This window comes from Sceloporus occidentalis, unplaced genomic scaffold, assembly GCF_023333645.1.
Source record: "Sceloporus occidentalis isolate IW3139 unplaced genomic scaffold, rSceOcc1.0.p SCAF_9, whole genome shotgun sequence".
Taxonomy (NCBI): domain Eukaryota; kingdom Metazoa; phylum Chordata; class Lepidosauria; order Squamata; family Phrynosomatidae; genus Sceloporus; species Sceloporus occidentalis.
In genome coordinates, this window is record NW_028316989.1 from 5,756,977 (window position 1) to 5,772,965 (window position 15,989).

At 38.3% G+C, this 15,989-nt stretch overlaps 1 protein-coding gene across 4 annotated transcripts in view; it reads right to left on the bottom strand.

Moving 5' to 3' along the window:
• Positions 1 to 5,905: 5,905 nt before the first annotated feature.
• The window catches only part of LRRTM4 (leucine rich repeat transmembrane neuronal 4), a 234,204-nt gene continuing 224,120 nt past the window's right edge, over positions 5,906 to 15,989 (bottom strand). For 2 of the 4 annotated variants that reach the window (XM_089538045.1, XM_089538044.1), the window contains one exon: positions 5,906 to 6,481. In XM_089538045.1, the coding sequence (XP_089394171.1) occupies positions 6,266 to 6,481 (216 nt within the window). In that variant the 3' untranslated portion in view covers positions 5,906 to 6,265. The remainder of the gene's footprint in view (positions 6,482 to 15,989) is intronic. The other 2 variants (XM_089538046.1, XR_016282316.1) reach the window with 2 other exon arrangements.

Sequence of the window (15,989 nt, forward strand, 5' to 3'; positions counted from 1 at the left end):
GGTACCCAAAGAAAAAGAGAAAGCAAAGTTACCAAGCAAATACAAGCACAGCAAATGGAAGAGTTCTAGGCACGAACGGTTTTCAACATTGCACTTTCTGCAAAGCTACAAATTTGGGGACCATAAGAAAATGTCATCCTGAAATCCCAAAACTGCTTGTACAGGGTAAGACGATGTGCACTTTATTGCATTTATATACCTTCAAATGAGTTTCCGTGCAGTTTTGCCACTTGATTCTGTAAGAAAAGTAAATAAAATAAGATTGAATAGAACAACCAGGAGATAATGAAATCTACTTATCTGTCAGAGCTGAGCGTACCGCACGCTACATCAGTGTGTAGATTTGTGACAATGCTGAAGGTTGTCTGTGGAGCCTTAAGATGAACACTGAGATAATTTGACATTTGCAATATCAAATAATAATATACCATTTCCCTGACATAATGGACCACTAGTTATTCCATTTTTTTATTTTGCATTAGATTTTAAATTAAACATGGAATTGAGGCTTTATACAATATATGTCAGAGATGAATCATAATAAAAAAATTAATGAATTTGGCTAGCTCTTCAGGCTGCCATCCCCATGTCCAACCAAACTGATGCAACTCATCAGTTCCACATACATTAAGCTAAAATAGGATTCTGGTCTGAATGAACAATTTTAAAGCATCTATAGGAACACCACTGCTCCATTTTCAGAACTTCCATTGTTTCTCAGAGATACCTATAAGTATTATTATTATTGTTATTTAATTTTCTTATCTCCTGCCTTTCTCCTAATATAGGGACTCAAGGTAGTGAACAACAAGTATAAATACAATACAACAATATTAAAATATATAAATATATATTTTAAGGCAATATATGTTTACCCCTTTTGTATCTGTGGCTCCATCTGCACTGCAGAAACAATGCAGTTTTACACCACTTTAACTGCCATGGTGCCATACTATGGAATCCGGGGTTTTGTAGTTCATTGTGGCACCAGTGATTTCTGGCAAGTCTGTAACCCCGCTTCGATCCTTTGGGAGAGTCAGGGAAACACAAATAAATTATTATTACTATTACTATTACTATTACTACTACTATTATTAAGGCAGCTAAATATCCCATGAAACTACAAATCCCAGAATTCCATAGCATTGACCTGCGGTATCAAACACCATTACTTCCGCAGTACAGATGCAGCCGGTGTCTTTATATTTCCATCACTTTGTTTTTACAACTGCAGATTTTTTAAAAAAGAAAATGATTTTCATTTAATAATTTTATGATTGCAACACCTTTTCAGACCGATCAGTGGCTTTCAAATGGTGAAAATAACACATATGAACCATCCCGTTTGGATGGATAATGTTACTTCTTAAAGTTAAAAATGTAACACTAAATAAGTCCATCACACTATAAAAAAAAGGCGGAGGGTCTTATTTTGCTATTGTGTCTGCTCCATTTTTTGTAGTGCTTCCTGAAGCATAATTCCTGTTTCTGTGTTTCCTTGTCTTTCAGAGCAAAAACATCAGCTGTGTTCCCTTTGACAGCATTTCATGCTCTGCATCTTATAACTAACATCAATGAGGACAATTTAGGATGGTAGTTAGGGTTGGACAAATCTGCATGTTTCATTATCTCACTTTCTCAGGAGTTTTACTTTTTCACTTCTTTTTAACCAAAAAACAGTCAAGGTTTCAGAATTTGGATAACAACTTCGAAAGTGAACTGGAATGACGTTCTCCCTCTTTGCACCAATAACTTTCAATAAATATAGTTTATCCTGGAATAATTAAAGATTTCTTATACCTTCTCTCAGTCATTAGTCCAAGTGGAGACTGCAGTCGAAAACTCAGAAGATGACTTGGAAAGGCAGCCATGAAGGAACAAGAGAAGGTCCTCAAGTGTAAAGACATCTCATTAAATCCCAAAGTCAGAATCATCCGATTTCTATGCAGGGGTATGAAAGCCTGACAGTGAAGAAAGATGACAGGAAGAAAGATGAAAAGAAAAAAAGATAATCTCATGTGAAATGTAGTTCTTGAGAGTTCAACAGATACCACTGACAGCTAAAAAGACAAATGAATGTGTCTCAGAGAAATCAAACCTGAATTCTCCCTAGAAGCCAAGATGACTACACTGAGGCTGTCATACTGTGGGCCTATCATATTATATGACTCATTGGAAAAGACAAACATGCTTGGAAAAGTGGAAGGCATTAGGAAAACAGTACAGGGAGGCAGTAAGGGTGGATTGACACAACTAAGAAAGCCACAGCCCTGAGTTTGGAAGACCTGAACAGAGCAATTGCTAACTGGGGATCTCGGAGGTCTTTCAGGCATAGAGCCACCATAAATCAAGCTTGATTTGTAGCTTGTTTACTCCTTGCAGTTTCTGCCAAATGAATAAAACTGTTCTCATTTTATCTGATGCTTGGCTTTTCATCTGTAGGATGGGGTGAGGTGGGGCAAACAATTGTTTCCATAAATACATATTCATCAGAACACTACAGGCAATGGAGCTGATGCTATATCTGCCAACATGTTCCAAGAGAAATATTGTTCCTGTCTCTGCAGCCAGTGATTTGAAGACTGAAATCCCAGCCTCACCTTCCCAAGTGCACAGAAATCTCTGACACCATTAATTTAAAATACACAGCCAGATTGACCTATCCACCCAACATCTAGCATCAGGTTTGTCATTCTCATGCTTGGGTGTCGGATGGGATGTTATAGATGTGCAACATGTAAAGAAAACACGAGCTTATTAGACCTTAAGCCCTTTTTGTTGTCCCCAATGTTCAGGGTCATTTCTCAGGATGTGACATCTGACATGACTTGCACGTTTCATCCTACCCTCTCGGTAGCCACATTATTTGGTGGATATTGCTAGGAGGAAACAAAATTTCACCTATCGATCATAGGCTCAGACATCACTATCTCCACTTTACACAATTGCTTCTTGAAACAAGACAGTTAGGATAGACATGGGCTTCTTTGCTCTATGAAAAATGCAACAAATCAAAGGCTTCACCTATGAACATCTGTGTCTCATAGGTCACAACATCGGCGTTCCATCAACAGAGCAGGATAAGCTGTTCGAATCAGATCCAATCACTGTGAGATAACTCCGGAAAGGCATCATCTAATATTAATTTCCTTTTCAACATTTGAAATTGCCAAAGACTGTTTCTTGAGAGTTTTACCTTCTGTTCATATAGATTAGCATTTTCCATGGCAGGGCCTTCTCAGTAGTCAACCCAACAGTATGAATTCATTATTTAGGAGAATTTATAAACAGTTTAGATCTAAATGTTCCAAAAAGATGTAAAATATTAGAACATACAATATAAATAATACAGAAAATATTTACAATATTTATATGCACAATGTTAAATTTAATACATTATTTGTTGTGTGTGTGTATGGACTTAAATTGTGACTGTATTTCCAATATTTAATAATAGCTACCCACCGTAGAACCCAGAAAGAAGGATATTGGCACAGTCAAGCATTATATTGTCCTAAGGTCACTTGCAGGTTCAGATTTCTGGCTGCTTAGACCTACTGAGAAATAAAAGTCAGAAATATTAATGGAAAACATACATAATCTGTATCGTATTTCAAAGCCTTAGGATGGGGACCTGTAAATCATCCAGCAAGCACTTGTAGATAAACTGTAAACTAATTAATATCAGCACTATTGATGCAGAGGAAATATTTACTAAGGGATTTATATGTAGCCCTGCCACTGTAGAGGCCTACTTTATAAATCATTTAAAAAATGTTTGTGTGTCCCATAAAGGCTTTATAAATGTTTGCAGACAATTTATCTCACATATAATGCTATCAACACACCACAAAGTTATTTGTAAATGTCACCATATATAAATAATGGTAACTAGCATGGCTAATAAATACCCAGGCCGTTTCATGTAACTGCACCTCAGAAAGTGACTCTTCTTCTGCATTTTGAAGTTTAGATCTGCCAAGTGAGATCCCACAGAAGATCTTCCAATGAGAATCACCACATCCCAGATGTCATAATGTTGTTGCACTAGCTGGGAAGCTGATCAGGTTACAAACAGAACAGTTTTGGGATACTTTTCCAGGACATATCATCAGTATTATACAGTACTTATACTGGTGGTAACTGTACGTAAGATAGTTTCCTTTTAGTGATGAAACAAGCTTCACTAGTAAAGGGATAGAACTTCTAGAGGTTATTCCCAATAATGATGCAGTGTTTGACACTGTTAGTCAGTTAGCAAAACCCAGAAAGTGTAGAGCATTGATCCCCAAACTCTGGCCTACCAATGTTTTGGACTTCAACTCTGAGAGTCCCACATCATTGGCCCAGATGGCTGAGGCTTCTGGGAGCTGAAGTCCATGATACCTGGGGCACCCAAGCTTGGGGATCACTTGTGTAGAGGATGGATTAGTGAGTGGTGAAGCTTAATGTTGTTGTGCCATTGAGAAATGTTGGCACTTGTGAAACCGTCTGGATCAGGAATGGAGACATTTGGCAATTCTAGGGACCAATTTTTTGCCCCAAGGCCACTTTTGGGGATCAAAATGACAAAGGTCCAAAGTGGAAGAGAGGGGAATGAACAGAAAAGGTAGATGTCCACTGCTGAAAAACTACTGGTCTCATGGAGAGAAAAGGATTGCAAAAATAGCCTTGATAATGATTCAGGGTCTAGTTTAACCTTTATTTGGCTACTAAAATAAACCATAAAGCCTATTACCCTAGTTTGAATAACCAGCATCACATCCTTTGCCAGACCATGAAGAACTTAGGTTTTATGTTGATTGTATCATTAAATAAAACGAATGCTCAGTATTTTTTATTGAAAATAGACAAGGAACAGGATCCAACCAAAGTTCAAAATGTGGGCATGTCTTAGATTTCAATGCCAAGAGTTAAGCACACGCTTAACGTAATTCCATTTCCAAATGTTTAATAATACTTGGGTTATATCCACGCGGTCTTAAAACATCGCCATGTCTTTAATGTGTAGAAACCTCCATGTCAGCCTGAGAGTAGTTGATTGTAGTGGTTGCTCTATAAAACAGCTGAGAAAAACATTCAATCTTTAGTTGAACTACAGCATCCCAGTCACAAAATAATATATTTATTTCTCCCCAAACCATTTTTGTCCTTTGAGAGATTAAAAACTACACAAATGCTGATCGGAATAATTGATTAAAAACCAATAAACCAAACAATGACACATCCTTCTGTGTTTTGCTTTTTAAAAAATCATATATGCTGTCAAAGTTCATCAAGATGCTCTTTTTCAGCCCATCCTAACCATTTTCAACATCTTTGGGCATATAATGGAAATTTGGATATGCCAAATCCTCCTCCTCCATTTTGCACTGATGTGCCGTTCAAGTGGGAACTCTTACATAATCAATAACCGCTCCGTTCTTTATTTAAAACAGACCCATACATTATTTGGATGTCAATAATGATGCAAAACGAAGATACGGAAAAGAAATAGAATGTTATCTCAACTTCAATAATGAACGACTTGTGTTTTAAATGTACATGCATCCCAAAATTTGGCCTGGTTTTGTAGGAATCGCCAATGCCGATTTAATTCAACATAAGCCTTTAAAAACTGTGTCTAGTATCTGAAATTAAAATATTGATCTTCGCCCCCAAAAAAGTTTTAAACAAAAGCATTAAAGAATTTGGTGTGATATGTTTCCCCATCCCAATAAGGAAAATGAAACTTTAAAGGAACCTTTGAGAGTAATAAACACATGATAACAAAATGATATATCGTATTTTCATTCTTTGTTTGGACGTCCCACCATTCCCATGTACACACTCCTTTAAGTTGGTATCTATGGTTGTTCTCCTTCAAAGGAACTGTGCAATGTAGAAAAATCAAATATACAAACAGAACGTTTAATCCATCCCTTTATGTTACTAGAGTGAAATCTAATGTCTGTGGGGTTTTGTTTTTATAAGAATTCAAGAATCTTTCTGATATTTACACCAAGAAGTTTGTTCAACAGTTTAAAGCCAAAGAACATCCTGAAGTTCTCCAGTTCATATGACAAGGTCATTCGATTGTTTGAGGACCGTGGTAGAAATTCAGTTTGCAACTGTCTCCTTTCCTGTTGTCGAAGCTGAAATACTGGTAACTGGAATGGTTACTTTTTTTGTTCCTTGTTCCTCTTGAATCAAAGGTTCCCCTTCCCTTCCCGAAAAAAAGAACCCTCCCACACAATCCTTTTCATTTCTCTGCAAAGACGTTCCATCAGTTTGGTATTCTCTCAATATATATAGCTGGAGCTGCTGAACGTGTGATTGTAGCAATGAAGTCTCGACTCCGCTCCAAGTTGGCGGTCTCAGCCTGATCCCGGGAGATAGTGTCATATCCCTTATTTACATGGAGGGGTTTGTGGGCCTGGCAGTATCCGATTACTGGTTGGTCATAGCCGTAATAGGGCAAGGTTTTCATATGGTGAGGGACCTAGAGGAGAGAGAGAGAAAGAAAGAAAGAAAGAGAGAGAGAGAGAGAGAGAGAGAAAGAGGAGCAACAAGTTAGCATCACTGCAGAAGAGTATTCTCCTTTTAACTAGAAAAAGACAATATGGGAAAAACAAAATACCGAGTCAATGCTCAAATAGGAAAACTACTTTGGGACCCTTGAATTTTGTAATGGCCCCCTTCGTTGTTACGAATACAATAGGGAACAATTTGATTAAAATCCAGGTCTCCTCAATTACATTCAGCACTCCTGTACCTTTCTTATAGCTTGAGCATTGGCTGACCCAGCACAAGCCGAGAAACACAATCCTGAGTGCATACTACCACAGATGTCAACTATACCACAGATAGCTCTTTACTATACTATAAAACCCAGCAATCCTTGGTGTCCTTTGTTATTTAGGAGATTAAGATCGCCCCCTTTTAAAAGAACCCAGTAACAATGTACAGGACATTAATTAGATGGGCCCCAGTAGACGCCATTGTTTTGTTTCTTGCCTCCAAACAGGAGTTTAAAAAGTTCTGACTCTGAACATTAACTCTAAATGGCTCTGAAATGCCATTGCCCTGTTAAACATACCTTTAGTACTTTTCCCAACTGTCCTCTTGGCTCCATTCTGAGAAGTTTTTTCTTTCTCTGATCCACCTTGCTCTTTAGCAGCAAGAAAGAAAAACTAGCTCAAAATGGGGGTGGAAAATAAGAGCTACCTAACATACAGAATGCCAGGCAAAGGAACAGTGATTGCTATGTAGTTCAATTCAATTGTTCAGAAAATATCCTAATATCATGAAGCTACTAGAAGATAACCATTTGAAATCGTCTTATGTTCAGCAGTTATGGAAAGAGCTGCAATGGTAGATGGATAACTCTATCCAAGGCTATTAAACTCTATTTAGTTCTATCCAAGCAATTTAAATGGTTTTATTGTAGTTTAACACAACCATTGTACAGTAGAACTTGGGCTCATCCACCCTACACAATTATAGTGCTATTATTCCACTTTTAAGTGCCATCATTCCATGCTATAGGATCCTGGGACTGGAAGTCAAGGGAGAAACAGTTACAGTTCTCTAGACTAAAGGCTACAGACTACAGTATGTCTCCAAACTACAAAACACAGGATTCCATAGGGTAGAACCATGGTGATTCAAGTGGAATAATAGTGCTCTAATTGTATCGTGTAAATTAGCCTCTGCTATCTGGTGATGGATAAATCTCCCAACTTGGTTTCTCCCATTTTTCCATCCTTAGGACCCAAACAGACAGGCCAAAATAAAGCTGCTTCAGGTCACTTTGGAGGTATGCTGTTTAAATGATGCATGTGTCCTAAGAGGCTGGATGCCACACCAAAGCCATGCTCCAGTCATAAGGACTGGAGCACAGCTTTGGCGCAGCTTCTGGTCTCTTAAGATGTGTCTGTCATTTAAACAGCATACCTCCAAAGTGACCCGAAGCAGCTTTATTTTGGCCTGTCTGTTCAGGCCCTTAGAAGTGTATTCATCCTGTTTTAGTTTACATTTTTTTAAACAGCACACAAAACATTGTACCTTTTTGTGTAGATTTCAAACTGTTACATATTTTTTCCTACTGAAAAGGTAGATGGGTACATAGATTAAACAGATATGAAGCAACCAAGTCAACTTGCCACTAAATGGTTGTATGATGCCAAGTGCATTATACTGCGGGAAGTAGCAAACAGGCAAATGAGATTGCAAACCTATGCACCTTTGCTTGGGAGGAAATCCATTTGGACTCAGTGTAACTTCTCAATAGGCTTGCATAGGAGTCTATTTTAAATCAAGCATGAATCCTATTGATTAGTTGCAACAAGGAATCATGCTATGCTGCCCAACTGCTTAGGCCCTTGATTTTTATCCTTCTAGCTACTATACAACACTTGGAAAATTGATTCATCAGCTTAGGAGTTTGATTCAAATGTAGTCCACCACATTGTGAAAATAGACTGCATGCTCAGATGCTCCTTGAAGTATTCATTATACACAATAACAGACACTCTAGCAACTACTACTTGTATTTATAGGAAATGCTCTAGATTTGAAATTTCAAGCATTGTAACTTGTCCTCCTTGAGTTTATAACCTGCCCCTATGAAGATATCATTACAGGAAAATATGCTACAATATTGTTTTATGTGAACATAACACCGAACTCCAACTGGTTGCAGTAGGACAGCATTACAAAGATTTGTCCCATGTAGCTCTTGGAAAGCAGAGCACATAACATCTGTCAAGAAAGAATTGTGACAATGAGGGAGAAAGTAAAGTTGTTTTTCTGTGCAGTGATCATAAAGAAGGCTACCTGTTCCATCCATTACTCACAATAAATATGCACAGTATTTAATATGAACATTTGATAATGTTCCTGCCACAATGACAAATGGAGGCATTGGAGAATGAGTGAAATAAGTCTTTGTCTTGTATTAAATATTGGCTTTTCATTAGATCTGCTCAAAATTTATGGCATGCAGGAGAGCTACTCAGAAATGAATGGCTTCCTTAAAGAGTTTTAAATGCTCTTTTAAAAGTTGTACAGGAGTTCTGTATGTGGAAAGCAAAAATAAAAATGATTTCTTAAAGCCACAAGCCCAAGCCACCAAGATATAATTCTTCTCCCTTATGGTCTTTTTGGCTATAATTCAGATTTCTCCAACTTATACAAGAATGAGAACGAATTCAAGGAGAAGTTGATGCTCTTTTCTAAGTAAAATGGATTTTTCTAATGTTGCACTTTCCCAAACAATAAGGATATGCCAACACTACAGAAACAATGCACTTTGACACCATTTTAACTGCCATGGGTTAATGCTATGGAATTCCAGGATTTGTAGTTTTGTGAAATATTTAGCCTTCTCTGTCAGAGAGCTCTGGTGCCACAACAAACTACAAATTCCAGGATTCCATAGCACTGAGCCATGGCAGGTAAAACACGGTCAAATGGCATTATTTCTGTAGTGCCTTATTCCCATACAATCTAGATCAGTGATTTTGGAAACTGTCTCAAGAAAACTAGGCTTCAACTGTCAATGTCAAAGTCCCAGCCAGCAAGACTAATTGTGAAGGGTTGCTGGAACTGTATTTCAACAGCTTAAGATGATGTCAAACTGCATCCAGACCTCCAAGCCTCCCCACAGTCACACATTTTCTCCCAAACAGCTATGTCATGCAAGGCTGCTTTTGCAATAAAAATGTGGAAATATATGCTTCTCTAGAGACCCTGAGCACTCAATGTTTCGTACCCACTTAGCAGCTGCTTCCATGCCATTTTGAAGATGGCACCATCTTGTTGACTATTCAATCTAGTCATAGATGATATGTCCAGTGATGGTGAACCTTTTCGAGGCCAAGTGCTCAAACTGCAACCCAAAACCCACTTATTTATTGCAAAGTGCCATGTCCCTCTGGCTTTCTAGTAACAAACTCTGGCAAACTCTGTGCTGGGACGATGGCACATGTGCCCATAGAGAGGGCTCTGAGTGCCACCTCTGGCACGCATGCCATAGGTTCTCCATCACTGCACTGCTTCCATAGGCTGATTTAGAATCATAGAATCATAGGGTTGGAAGATGCCTCAAGAATCATCCAGTCCAAGCCCCTTCCATGCAGGAATACATGACTGAAGGACCTCCAATAGATGGCCCTCCAGACTCTGTTTAAAAGCCTCCAAAGAAGAAGACTCTCACTTTGGCTTGTGAATATATAATCATTTTTGATCTCCCCCATCTACCATAATTTGGCTTTAGCCCTGCCCTTCTTGAAACAGTGAGATGTTCTTAAACCATCTGAAATAAAGCTTTGGGATAACCATTCACCAAGCCTGGTATAGAATAAGTATTAATAAATTACAGGTCATCTGTGCATAGATGTGTGAAGTAGTAGGTAACTTTGTGAATTTTGGGATCTGAGATGGGACAAGAATTAAACAATAGACAAATACACCTCAGTGTTATTTTTTTAACAAATGCATCCAGATCATTTGGCTTGGAAAACAATCCCCATACACTGCCATTATAGTTTGCTTGCTGTGATGAATCTTAACTTAGTGCGAATAGGACTAGGCAGAAAATACCCTACAGGGGAAAGCAGACCTGCCCAGTGAATTGCATGTGGAAAGCATGAAGAACTCTTGCAGGGAAAATGTCTGCAGCTCACGTCAACAAGAGACTGCATGCTTGACCGAACTCTAAACCAGTCAGCCATGATCTGAACAGTCTCAAACTACTTGAATATTCTTCAAACTTCCTCTCTTAGTGAGAGAAATAGAGAAAGAGACAGAAGTCTTCTGTTTCAAACAGGATTCATTTTCTTTCTGTCTTTCTGTTTAAAAAAAAAAAAGATGACGATGAAAGAATCTGACCAAGAAGTAAGGGGATGTTTTATTAAATGAAGTCCACAGATTTACTAAATTAACAATGGGACATCTACAAAAGTGGAAGAGGTGTGAGCCCACAAAGAATAGCTCATGAGAACTAGTCTGAACTGAAAGGCACATCATTCATCCTGCCCTCTCGCTAGGCCCAGCTTTTCCAGCTGCAAGGCATCATCCTTAGTCCAAGCCATTTCTATCCCATGGCTCTAAAGCTGCATCTAACACAGCATAGTTAAAGCAGTTTGACACTGTTTTAACTGCCCTGGCTCAGTACCATGGAATCCTGGGATTTATAATTTGGTGAGATCTTTACGATACACCTGCACTGCAGAAATAATCCAAGTTGACACCACTTTAACTGCCATGCCTCAATGTTATTGAATTCTGGAAACTGTAGTTTTATGCAATATTCAGCCTTCTCTGTCAGAGAGCTCTGGTGCCACAACAAAGTACAGTTCCCAGAAATCCATAGCATTGTGGCATGGCAGATAAGGTGATATCAAACTGCATTATTTCTGCAGTGCAGATGGAGCCTTAGTCTTCTCTGCCAGATAGCACTGATGCCACAACATGGATTTTGGTATCCATGGGGGCCCCTGGAACCAAACCCCAGTTAATTTTTAGTATAAGTGAGTCCCCCATACTGCTAGATAAATATGGAAAATACAAATATTTCTTCCTAATGTGGGTGTGTATAGGGAGAGGAGATAAACTACACCCTTTCGGATGTTGCTGAACTGCAATACCCTAGTATTCTTGGAAAGTATAAGCAACGGTGAAGAATATGCTGAAAGCAGCAGGCAGGCACAGAGTACTGAATTTTCTCCTGCATACCAGAAAAGGAAGCATTTAAACACTCAAGGCAAGTAAATAGGTATAGCAATAAGTTCATGAAGACTAATAGCAAATCTAAGGAAGCCAATTTATCTTAATGATTCCAACACTGTACAAAGCAGAGTGCGTGGGACACAGGCCATTTCTGCATATCCTTCTACATTACATATAATAGGCTGCTCCAATTAGTGGCCAAATTGTTTCACAGGATTACCATGCATTTCAATACCCAAATAATCAAAGCTAGCTCTGCATGGTGGTGGATTGATGAACATTTTGCATATTTTGACAAGGAGGAATAATTCAGATTGACTTTGTTAGCTGCTTTACCGTGCACACCATTGAATATCTCTCTCAGGCTGTTCCACTAAAGGAGGGGTACTTGTCGGCTATGATGAACATTGAGCACGTTCAGCTTGAAAGCAGGTTAATTGTTCTCGCCCATCAAAATACAGATGGACAATACATTCATCTTGAGTTCTCATTTATATGGAGATGAGGCTCAATGGAGCCGACTCCGTTTCCTACACGCATAGCACAGGAAATAAGAAAAGGCTTCTAGAGCAGCACACCAAAAAGGAAAAGCATGAATGAACAGTGGGCCCTTGCTATCCATTGGGGTTTGGTTCAAAGCTCCCCGGTGGATACCAAAATCCATGGATGCTCAAGTCCCATCAAATACAATGGCACAGTAAAATGGTGTCCTTTATATAAAATGGCAAATTTTATTTTATTTTTTGGATTTTTTTAAAAAAAATCAAACCATATATATTTGAATCCATGCATAAAGAATCCATAGATATGAAGGACCAATTGTATCATGCATCAGTAATAGAATGGAAACCATGCATGTGTGCATGTTCCTTCAGTTTGCTTATTTACAGTGCGCCCTTGCTTTACGCGGAGGATCCATTCCGGACTCCCCCGCATAAAGCAAATGATATGTATGCTTGAGCCCCATTTAAAGGAATGGGGTTTGTGCACTCGGTGGCATGGTGGCACGTGCCCCATTAGTGTCTATGGGATGTGCCGCCCCTTCCTCCCCACGGGTGCACTGTACTTATGGTAATCCCATCAATTTCATATGGTTTTCTTAGGCAAAGAATACTCAGTTCCTTCCTCTGCAATATAGCTTACAGCACCTGGTATTTGTTGCTGGTCTCCCATCCAAGTACTTCAGTATTCCACACTGACATAGACTAAAATTAGGCTGATCCACCCATCTTTAGATGTGACACAACTCCTAGCAGTTCCAACGCACCAGATGTCATAGTTTAATATGTACTTGGAGACCATTTGTTTTCTTTAAAATGTCAGTTATTGTGAAAGACAACACATTTTATGGCTGAAATTGTTCACAGGTGGCACAGAAGAGAAATAGACAGGTTTGTCCATTGCCAGGATCCTCCGCCTCCCTCAACCGCCAACTACTAGTAGTTTTGCCTGTGAACTGCTTCATCACTTACCACTGTTTTTATGAGAGGAATGTGGCATATATGGGACAAAATTAAGCAACAGGGTTCTCTTAACAACTGTGCCAACTAATTTTCAGCAGTAGCAAAGAGAGCTCTAATCACCCGAATGAAAAATATAAAATAGCATGTCTGTAAAGATAACAATAGCATCTCAAATGACGGACCACAGGGAGCTGCTCATTTCAATCAAAATGGTGGGGTTTGTCACTTTAGTTAATTAAAGGAAAGATTACAATGTCAGATAATAGTTGTTTCTCTCATTCCAAAGAGCTGCAAGATAGGATTTTTTTTTCTTTATCATTAACGTGTTTTCAGAGTAACATAAGGAAGCAATATTGTCCCCAATAAAACTCCAAACACAGTTGCCTAAGAAACAGAAATATAATTGAATGTCTGTATTGTCTTGATGAGATAATTGGCTGGATCCCAAATCTAGTGCTGCATTGAGACATGGAAACCTTAAGATGCAATCCTATATGTGCTCTTGTTGATACATAATGTATCCATCTCAATGAAGCTCAATAAATCAGAGCATGGTTATTGCCAAGATGGGCAAGCATTTGGAGAACCATGACTGCACAACTCTGAGTGCCATTATCAAATATAGATAGGATACATACAAAACTATATGTAATCTGTTTAGTCAATTTACTACTATCACTATTATTATTGAGAGCCAGTGTGGTGTAGTGGTTTGAGTGTTGGTTTATGACTCTGGAAACCAGGGTTCGAATTCCCGCTCAGCCATGGAAACCTAGTGGGTGGCCTTGGGCATGTCACACTTTCCCAGCCTCAATGAATGGCAATGGAAAACCGCTCCTGAATAAATCTTGCCCCATGATAGGTTCACCTTAGGGTCTCCCTAAGTCAGAAATGACTTGAAGGCACACAACAACAGCAACAAATATTACTATTACAATTTACTACTATTATTACTATGAGATGGAGCAGGTTGTCTAAACCAAAATATTACTACTGTTGTATTTCGGTTTAGACAACCTGCTCCATCTCACGAAAAAGAGATTTTTACTACTTTCAAGGGATACTTGAAAGCCTGCTGCCATCATATTAACATATACACCAAAAGAGCATATTCAGATAACTGCTCCTCCTCCTCCGCACACATTACCAATTGATTGACAAAATTAACCAAATCAAAGGAAACTATTTTCTCCATTGATGCCGGCTCTCTGTTCCCATAACAGTCACACTTAAGGATAAACGCAACACATTTGAAAGCTTTCAGTTGCACCCTACGTTAATTGCAAAACCATGCAAGCATCACTGGGATTCTGCCCTCTGTGACTGTCAGATTTGCAGGCATAGACAGCTTTGCACAGAATAGGGACAGCTTGGATCTCAAGGGAATTTACTTTCCTATTGCCAATGGAGTTGAAATTGAATTACCTGTCTTTTATTGTAGTCTTCCCCTAGTTCCTATGTGGACAAGAAAGGGAGTGACTTCTGCCTGCGTTAAGATCCGTCTAGAGACTTAAATGATAACAGAAGTCACATATGAGATAAAATGTCGGTCTGTGACGTTGTAGTTTTTCCCCTTTCTATATGATTTTTAACATCTTTGCCTGATGAAGAAGCCAATGAAGCTTTGAAATCTTGCATGTTGTATTTTGTGCATTTTAGTTTGCCAATAAAAGTATCACATTTTGGGGATTTTTTTTTTGTTGTATTTTGCAATATGGTCAGTACAGCTTGATTATCAAAAGTATATATTTCCTAAAGTATAAATATATGGATTTTTATTGCAGGTGCCACTGGGTGGCACTGTTGAATATACTTTTTCTATGAAAGGTTTGAGTTTTGGGTTGGGCTTCTCAAAAGTTGCTGTGCTATTGCCAATTTTATATCTTACTTGAAGAGCATCTTTCTCTCTCACACACTTTTATTTTAAAAACCTACAATCCCAGCTATGGTTTATTTTAAGGAAGTTAGTTATTCAACTTGGTCTGATGTGTTTTCTACACTGTTATTTTACCCCCCAAAAGAATATATATATATATATATTCCATCTTTGGACTTCAAAAAATGATGTTTGCCCTATAGATATGCTCTCTGCGAATCTCTCAGTGCAATCCTCTTTATTCCAAACTCTCACTGGGTCCAATGCAGCTAATTTCTCTTATTCAGTATTATTCAAGATTGTTCTGATATATATTAAAAAAGATTTATATTTTCAATGTTATGAATTATACTATATTCTCATTTATGTGAGCCATTATGTACTTGCTTAGATTTTTATCTCCTGATCCGAACATGAACTTTGACTAAAGCAAGCACAAAAAAGCCCCTCTTACTCCCTTGAGGAGGGGAAAAAAGATTTCTCTTGTCTTCTTTACAAAGACTAAATAAGTGATATTTTGCATCCATAACTCACACTTTGTTGAATTTTACAATCAAATACACAATTCAATACAATTACAATTAAACATTCCAAAGCCAGCACATTATCCCCCATCAGTTTGGATGATCTTAATCATTGGAGGGACTGAAAGGAAGGTTGACAGCCTTTTAGATAGCATAATCCAATATAAGGTTTATACAGCTTACTACAGAGTCAACCTGTTTTGTTATTTCTCCATTTGTTATTTAGTTTATCTTGAATTTAGGCAAATTAGAGACTAAACGAAAGAAAGAAATAGTCACCATGAGCTTTTATAGACTTAAGTCTACTTTCTCAGATGCATTTGAATTTAGATAATTTTCCATATCTTAGGGTCTGAACAGGACTGGCGCATGGCTTTGGTGCGGCTCCTGGGGTCTTAGGACGCATGCATCATT